The 8,997-nt window shown below is 38.9% G+C and overlaps 1 protein-coding gene across 1 annotated transcript; it reads left to right on the forward strand.

Annotated features, from left to right (window-relative positions):
* The first annotated feature begins 1,341 nt into the window (after positions 1–1,341).
* BRS3 (bombesin receptor subtype 3) lies at positions 1,342–5,649 on the forward strand. Its single transcript, XM_061408470.1, has 3 exons — positions 1,342–1,775; positions 3,357–3,708; positions 5,194–5,649. Exons 1-3 carry the CDS (start codon positions 1,342–1,344, stop codon positions 5,605–5,607), a joined length of 1,200 nt encoding a protein of 399 aa, XP_061264454.1. The 3' UTR covers positions 5,608–5,649.
* Positions 5,650–8,997: the final 3,348 nt, after the last annotated feature.

Genomic DNA, 8,997 nt, shown 5'->3' on the forward strand with positions numbered 1-8,997 from the left:
CCTGTAGAGTTTATCATGCTTATTATTCTGTCAGTATAAAATCAATCTTTGTTTGCTACTGCTGTTCATTGGCTAACCACATATATTACTGTCTGTCATATCACTTTCCAGACTGATTCTGATCTAGATATATTTATAAGCACCTTACTACAAAAAGTTTCTTCTAGCTGAGAGATTATCCTCTGAGTTTGATCATTTCACAGAATATTTCTGAGCAGGTAATATTATCCAATGCCTTTAAACTGCTGGCCTTCCACTGTCAAACAACCCCCACCCCTCATATACACACAGAAATCACATACATTTTCTGTAACAAGGGGCATTTCTTGCTGGTACTATGAGGATTGCTTTTATTTTCTGCTTCCTTGGGTTAATGTAAACATTGTCTACATGCCCAACCTCTAGAATAGCCTGAGGCATTCCCTCACTTGAAAAGAATGATTTTCATTCTTACAAGTCCTTTTGCGTCAGAACCTTGAGTTGTATTCTCCATTGTTTTGTTTTGCAACCAGGCAGGTTCCTTTTTAACCATTTCTAAAGGGAGACACCCTAAACAACATTTACAAAAATACATGGCATTAAAACAGCAAGTCAAACAGTAAATGGTGTTTTATTAGGACATTTAGAGACAAAGCAACTGGTGGTTTGCCTGGATTTGGCATCTCTTAAAGGTTGCTTTGATATTGTGTATCAGGGCCCTGGTAATATGCAGGATTGGGAATTACCATGTGTCAGAATCAGGTGATAAGCCCAGGTCACCTGAATTATCCCTCCTTGGTTGTGACATGATTTGTTGCTTCAGCACCTCTTTGATATTAAACCTGGAGGAGTGGATTCAAGTTTGTGCTTCAGGGGACATACATGTTTATTTCCTGTAAGAGAGAGCACACTAGGCCACCTGCTGAATGCAGAAAAAAGGATGAAAATTGACAAAATCCATACAGATCTTCGTGGCTAGGTATGGAAGCGGAGTGATTCTAGTAAACAATAAGTATTATTTAATAACACCTGGGTAGTCCTAAGACTCCCCAACAGGAAAGAATAAGCAACTGCAGAGCATTTCCCATACCCCCTCCTTCTGTCATGGAAACGTCATGAAATAAAACTGTCAATAAAACTCCTCCACCTCCCACCCTCTAGTGCCAGATCAGTAAGCATTTAGCCAAGCATGCTGGGAGACACAGAACAACTGAAGGAAAGGAGTATCTGAGTGTCTTGGATTTGCCTGCCATTCTGCTCTGTTCCTCTACCATCTCATTACTAGACGTAGGCATTAGACGTGACAATCAACTACATTTGAACTGAGCAGAAGAAATATTCAAGGCATTGGCTTTAGAAGAAATGTCTCAAAGGCAGCCTCAGTCACCTAATCAGACTTTAATTTCAACCACAAATGACACAGAATTATCGAGCTCCGTCGTCCCTAATGATTCCACAAATAAAAGAAGGACCGGAGACAACTCTCCAGGAATAGAAGCATTGTGTGCCATCTATATCACTTATGCCGTGATCATTTCAGTGGGCATCCTTGGAAATGCTATTCTCATCAAAGTCTTTTTCAAGACCAAATCCATGCAAACAGTTCCCAACATTTTCATCACCAGCCTGGCTTTTGGAGATCTTTTACTTCTGCTAACTTGTGTGCCAGTCGATGCAACCCACTACCTGGCAGAGGGATGGCTGTTCGGAAGAATTGGATGTAAGGTGCTCTCTTTCATCCGGCTCACTTCTGTCGGTGTATCAGTGTTCACGTTAACAATTCTCAGTGCTGACAGGTGGGTTTCTTTTCTCAGTTCTATTTGCCAGGATGTGAAATAAGACAAAAAGAAAGGAAAGCTTGTATGTAGCGTTCACTGGCTACTCTGCTGCTTTTCTCACACTCTGTAATCGGGATGTAAGATTGGGAAATCGGGAGGCATTTTAAATAAAAGTTGATATGAGAATGTTAAAATTTCTGTGTTAGCATTAGAGGAGAGATTGAAACTGTGTGCTTCGGGGATCGTTTATTTTCTTTGAACTGTAATTGTTTGTTTGAAAGAATACCGAACGGTCTCCCCCCTCCCCTCAATTTATTAAGGCAAATTGTTCCAGGTGAAAAAGAAAAACAATTTATGCTTTATACATTAGTGCAGCCTAGTGGTGCAATATTGTCAACATTAAAACATCAGCATAGGTGTGAAATTGACTGCATATACATTACTGTCTACCGGAAGAATGGTAAAAAAAGATACATGCATGTAATTTACTTGAAATGAATCAAATTAATTAATGGTGAAAAAACGGTGAGGCTTTTGGCTTCCTGGTAACTCAGTATAATGTCGTGACTTAATTGTATTTGTTTTTTTCTATAGGCGTTCAATGACATTCTCGTTTCCAGAGACATAAATTAATCCCGGTTGACTTTTAGGGCTGTATGAATGGAGTGTGTGAGAACCTCTGGCAGTCAGGGTGTTTGGACTCTGTTAGGATATTTTCAGCCTAAGTACTGTGTTTTTCTGTGCGCCTATTGTAGAATAATAACTATGAAAGCATAAAAAATTAAGGCTCCAAATGTTTAAGATGATGCTTTAAAAAGCCTGCAAGAAGCCGGTAAGTAATCAATGTCTGGCAGTACCAGAAGGAAAAGCTTCTTCAGATTCCAGGATCTGAGAGGAAGAAAAGCTTTCCTTGTGTCTTTTATGGAGTTTTTCTTTGACTGGTTTTATATTCTGTTTGAGGACAGATTTACTTAAAGGCTATATAGATTTTGAGGTAGATTTGTCAGAATAAGGAGGCATCTTTGCATGGGTATAGGGTTTTTTCGGTTTCACCCTTGCCTTGCCCCGAAACTACCTACAGATTGGCTTGGGCAAGAAATTAGCATTTGAACAGGGAAGAAATTAACCCTCTCCTCTTTTCAGCATAAACTCATAGAATTCTTTTCTAGTAAGGTTGATGACTGCTCACTCATGAAGAAAGGAGAATTAGATTTAATATCAGTCACTTACTTAAAATTGAAGTCTTTTAGAACACTTAAGGTAATACACAGGTAATGAATTACTCTCCATCACACACAAAATCATGCCCAAAAAATATTTATTTGCCCTAAATAGAGGATCTATAAGAAAAGCATATAAATTGCAAACCTGGACTATCTCAACAGTGAATAAAAGGAAAAAGTGATTAGCATAAATAAAAATTACTGGGATGTATTATGTGTATTGGAAATCCTAGCCAATTTCAGCTGGTTAATGTTGACTTGGTTATATACATATGGATAGGAGGTACAACTGGATGATCACTAAGGTCACTTCTAATTTTTAGATTCTGTCATTTTGATATTGATTTTGCCTTTTGCTGTGATTATATGTTTCTAGATACAAGGCAGTTGTGAAGCCCTTGGAGCGTCAGCCCCCAAATGCCATCCTGAAGACCTGTGCCAAAGCTGGCTGCATCTGGATCATGTCTATGATCATTGCTCTACCGGAGGCTATATTTTCAAATGTATATACTTTTCAAGATCCTGACAAAAATGTAACATTTAAAGTGTGTGCCTCTTACCCTGTTTCTGAGAGGCTCCTGCAAGAGATACATTCTCTGCTGTGCTTCTTAGTATTCTACATTATTCCACTTTCGATTATCTCTGTCTATTACTCTCTGATTGCTAGAACTCTTTACAAAAGCACCTTGAACATACCTACTGAGGAACAAAGCCATGCCCGCAAGCAGGTATGTATTCATCAGCACTCATGCATGTATTTAGAAGGGAAATGCCTCCTTTTGCACCTTTGGACAATAAATACAATAGCGGAATCATATTTTTGCTATGATCCTGGGCTCTGGAGTCTGTCAGACCCAGGATTTAATTCCATACCAGCTGAACAATCTTGAGCAAGCTACTTAACCTCCCTGAGCCTCAATTTCCTCATGTATAAAATGAAAATGAGGACTGGATGATATATATGAAATGCTTAACATAGTTCCTACTGCACAGTAAATGTTCAGTAAATGGTAGGACTGTTATTATTAGAAAAGGGGCAGCTGAAGTTTGGGGTAAGTCAAAAATCACCCCATAGAACAGTGAGAAACATCACACAAGGTGAGACTATAAAGTGAAGCATCTTTTGTTTTAGAAAGTGTAACAGAATGATAGAAAAACGCAGGATGGTAGAACTGGCAAGAAGCCATAACATTATTCAATGCAAACCACTTACACACAGATGAGCAGACTGGGGGCAGGGGGTCTCGAGGGACCCAGCGCCAGTGGCAAGAGAACACAGTGACTCACAGTAGCTTGATTAAGGCCATTGCAAGACCCAGGTGTGCTCTGCTCTCATAAATATGAATGGAATAAAAAGAATATTGGCAAAACATTGTTCCACTTAATTAAAAAAAAAAAAAAACAAAAACAGGATTTCTATCTTTCTTGGGTGGGAGATGATTCCATTTACCTCTTGACCAGTACATGGAGAGCTCAGTGCTTTTTTTTCAAGCTAGTCCTTTCAGTTGGTTCAACAGTGGTGCTCAGGAGGCTACAGTTGTATTCTATTTATTTATTCACTATTTTATAAAGTTGCATTTTCATGCCCACGTGAACAGTTTTCTTTGCTCTATCTGTGACTACAGGCAATGTCTGCACTTCATTTGGGTCATTTCTCTTATTAAGAGGTGTAGGTAGGATTATTTTCATATATGAAGGATGGCACATTGGTTTTTATTCCCCTGACTATATGGGGAGAATTCCTATACATTAAAAACAATTTTAGGTACAAGTTTGTCAACTTTCACAATCCCCAGAAGACTGTTCAAACTTAGTCAGCCTCTGCTGATGCAGTTAAAACAGTTTTGTACAGCATTTACTTCTTAATAAAATTAAATCTTCAATGGTTCCACAACACTCCTTGAGATAGTTAGAGACACCCTAGAGTATCTCAAAACCAGGGATAGGAGTCTGAATTAGAGCTAATCAGAGACCAATATCACAGGTTACTATGTCAATTCACTTGCTGTATTCTAGAGCCACAGGCTGCCTTCCCACACTTGCCTGTGCAAAGAGACACCAGCCTGTTAACTATAAATTTCTCAGTTAATCTAGAAAATGGCTTTTTAAAATCTCTGCCAGCTCAATGTTTTCTTTTGGGTGTGTTTTGTTTGTTTTGTCCTTGGGTTCTTGGTTTTTGGTTGTTGTTGCTGTCATTTTTCTTCTCTCTATAGATTGAATCCCGGAAGCGAATTGCCAGAACAGTTCTGGTGCTGGTGGCTCTCTTTGCTCTCTGCTGGTTGCCGAATCACCTTCTGTATCTCTACCGCTCATTCACTTCTCAAAACTATACGGACTCCTCTACCGTTCACTTAATTGTCACCATCATCTCTCGGATTCTGGCTTTCAGCAATTCTTGTGTAAACCCCTTTGCTCTTTACTGGCTGAGCAATACCTTCCAGCAGCATTTTAAAGCTCAGTTATTCTGTTGCAAGGCAGGGGTGCCTGACGCTTCCGCTGCTAATACCCCTCTTGACAACCTAGCAGTGATGGGAAGGGTCCCGGGTGCTGCAACCACTCAGATGTCCGAAATTAGTGTGTCCCTATTCACTGGCTGCAGTGTGAAGAAGGAAGATGACAGAGTCTAGCTTTTCAATTAAAAATGGTATTTTTTCCTCCCAGAGTGTCTGTTCAACCCTGAGCTATGTGTAGGTATACGGTGTCAGGACTTCAATGGCTTGTAAATTGTGGTGAAATCTTAGGAGGAAAGGATTGGACAAATCATAGTTTTCTTCAATGTACAAGCATTAACATTACTGGGCTTTCTAAATAAAATGGAGCCCCACTAGGTATAGTGACACATTTGTCTATGTCAGAGGCCAAATAGGAAGTACACATGGCACTTAAAAACCTTCCATCACATCTCCGATGCTTATAATTTCTCATATACTCTTGTGATTTACATAAAACTGTGTTTGTGTTTATTATGTGGTGTAAATCTAGAGATTATACTTTGTATATGAAAAGGGGATCAAAGAGAGGTAAAACATCTCTTCTGCAATTTTCTTAAAAAAAAAAAATGAAGTCTTAAAAAATAAAATTTCACACAATTTGTTCTTGACTACCCTTTTCCATTAATCTCTACGCCATTGGAACTAAAGCTGTGCAATGGCAATGACAGCGTTGAGGGGTCAGTGTTAAGTAAGGATCTGGGGCTAGGTGTTTGCCTTACTAGGTCAGCACTTACTCACTTAGGCGAGTTCTGGAGTTACAACTCCCATTGACTGATAATTGGGCAAAGTTATCTTTCACAGATATTGTGAAGAACCTGTCTCCTTCATAGGCAGAATCACTGGCCATGTTTAGCGTAATTTGAGGGCTCCAAAGAAGGATCCCTGTCAAAAAGTCTGCAAGGTTGTCACTGTCTGAAATTCATCCTTTGAGAAAATTCATTTCTTTCTGGTAAGCAGTGCCCTCTCTCTAAAAAATGCAGAAGTACCACGTGAAATCCCTAACACCTGGGTGTTTAGTTGTTATCAGATCATCTTTCTGCTTGACTATCTTAAACCTGATGTGTGCCTAAGTCCTCTAATAAGTGTGACCTAATTAATCTCTGCCCTTGGAAATCAGATTGAAGGTTCTGATTTTCTATCCTCTGTTCCTACTTGCTAACGCTATAAAGTTATAATAAATATTATTTCAAAAAACTTATCAATAGATGTGTCAGTTTTAGATCTGTGGCTTCAGAAAATATTTTCTTGGGGCAAATTAAAGCCTTTAACTGTCGATAGTTAAATTTGTATTTTCAAGAACTTGATTTTGGGGTGTGCTTTTGATAGCTTTGAGCTTTCCTTAAATGGCTTGTGTAACTGTGAATTTTTGCTTAAAGACGTGGCTTGTAAAGGGGATATAATATTAACACTAGACTTTACATTTAAGCAAAATTGGTTTACTTAAAGTAGGGGTGTTAGAATTGTCTTTATATTGTTTTGAGATGGATGTTGTAATAAGTGGGAAGAAAAATAAATATGAAATAAAGTTTTCAATGACTTTGTGTAGTTTTATATTCTAAAAACAGTACTTCTAACAGAATATCACTGAGAATGCATTTTAACTCCAAAGGGTATTTTCAAGTTCCCAAATTCCAAAATATTTTACTATTTTCCTTACTCTGGGTAAAAATTACACGTTTACTCTAAGAATAACATTTTAGAAATAACTTCACAAAAGTACCAGATAATAAAAGCTAAGCAAGCTTTTTAGCAGTTGATAAAACTAGAGCTTGAAGAACTTTGATTTTTTCATCCTGAGTAATCCCTAGGTAACTTAGGGATCTGATAGAAATTGATTTAATGGGGATTAAAATGCATGGCTTTGCTTTTTGTTTTGGAGGGGGTGGTCTTTAAAAACAAACAAACAAACAGATTATCCTTGTCAGAGCTAACCTTACAGGAAATCCACAGTTTGTTTCACACTGACTATTGTGTTCAGAAAAGCTACTATGGAATGTTTCTTTCTTTTTTTTTTTTTGGACAGGCTCCCAAATTGCGGGTGGGGTGGGGGAGGACACATGCAAAATAAATTTTGTATACTTCCAATTTTACTCAGGGTCTGCCCTGACCCAAGACTTAGAATAATGGACCATAATATTTTTTTCCTGCGACAAAGCAGGAAAACAAAGTCACAAACTTAGATTAAGTCTTTGTCTTTGTCACTGAGGTTGATAGTACCACAAAACATTCCTACTGACAATAGCAAATTTGGGTTTAAATAATTTCTGCAATTATAACCATCTTAAGTCAAGGATCCATCACTTTGTCAAAAGGAGTTACTTTGATTTCCACTAAATCTTGGGATTAAAGAAAATGGGGAGAGGCAAATTCCCCAACAGAGTGATCCTGAATGGGCCATTAAAAAAAAAAAAAAAAACCTCGTTTGGTATAACTCAGTCATTTTCCAGAAAGACTTCCTAGGCCAGGTAGGTGACTTCTCTGGCCAGGTAGTCTCTGCTTTTGTAGATTAATTAATTTTTATACACCAAGAAGCTGGTGGCCTATTATGCCAGGAATACTGAGATCACCCTTCACAGAGAACAAGAGAAGGATGAAGAGGACAGTCAGGGAGAAGCCAGCTGACTGGGTTCTGGGTTCCTGGGTCCAGCAGCCGCTTGTATAGCCTATCTACATTCCAGTCCTGGAGTTTCAGGAGGTACCCATTATCTTTATAACAAAGACCCACCCCTTCCCGCTTTTGCTTGTTACCTGGACTATTTCTTGCAAAAAAATCTTGCGGGGGTGGGGTGGGAACAGGTTATAAAGAGACACTTCCAGATTAACTCAGTTACTAGGGGTTTAATTCTAGGAATCCACAAGGAAATAAAAGTAGGAGGGCCCAATGGCCAAACAGAATGCTATCATAGATACAAGCATATTTAGTTCCCAACTCCACTATAGTGGTGACTCAATGACTCTCTATCACTGCCTCAGCTTCTCCTCTCACCCATACAGAACTTGGCCACAGAAGACTACTCTGACCATGCCGCATTTCCTACTCATCCCTCTTTCTGGGAGAGGCTTACTGGCTCAGTAAGTCAAACTCAGTCTAGAATGCGGGGCTACCCTACCAAGTCACCTCACAGGCCTCCAACTGGGTCACACAGGAGCTAAACATAAACTTTTGGCCACCTGCTCAGAAGGGCCTGTGGATACAGCAGGCGCTCAGAGTCACGTGCAGCAGGGCTGCTTAGTATATTATCACCTATGCTGTGAACCTATTCAGGAATGAAATGGAAGCCCAATAACACGTTGCTGAAAACAGCTGTATACTATTTTTGGATCCTAAAAGAAATATTTAGCAAAACGTATATGCGCCTAATAAAACTCATGTTATCTATATTATAAATATGCATGCAAGTTCTATCACATGCACTTTTTTCCTAAAAAATCAAAAAACGACGTTAGTGGGGCAGTAAAGGTGGTGTGTACACTGGATGTTACAGTTTCAGATTTGTAGCTTGAGCAAGTCTGAAACATGGAGAA

Source organism: Bos javanicus, chromosome X, assembly GCF_032452875.1.
Source record: "Bos javanicus breed banteng chromosome X, ARS-OSU_banteng_1.0, whole genome shotgun sequence".
NCBI lineage: Eukaryota > Metazoa > Chordata > Mammalia > Artiodactyla > Bovidae > Bos > Bos javanicus.

Excerpts from the sequence above, each read along its gene's own strand:
- BRS3 (XM_061408470.1), top strand. The coding sequence starts at position 1,342 with ATGTCTCAAAGGCAGCCTCAGTCACCTAATCAGACTTTAATTTCAACC. Across the intron at positions 1,776-3,356 it reads ACAATTCTCAGTGCTGACAG|ATACAAGGCAGTTGTGAAGC; the intron begins GTGGGTTTCTTT and ends ATATGTTTCTAG. Across the intron at positions 3,709-5,193 it reads AAAGCCATGCCCGCAAGCAG|ATTGAATCCCGGAAGCGAAT; the intron begins GTATGTATTCAT and ends TTCTCTCTATAG.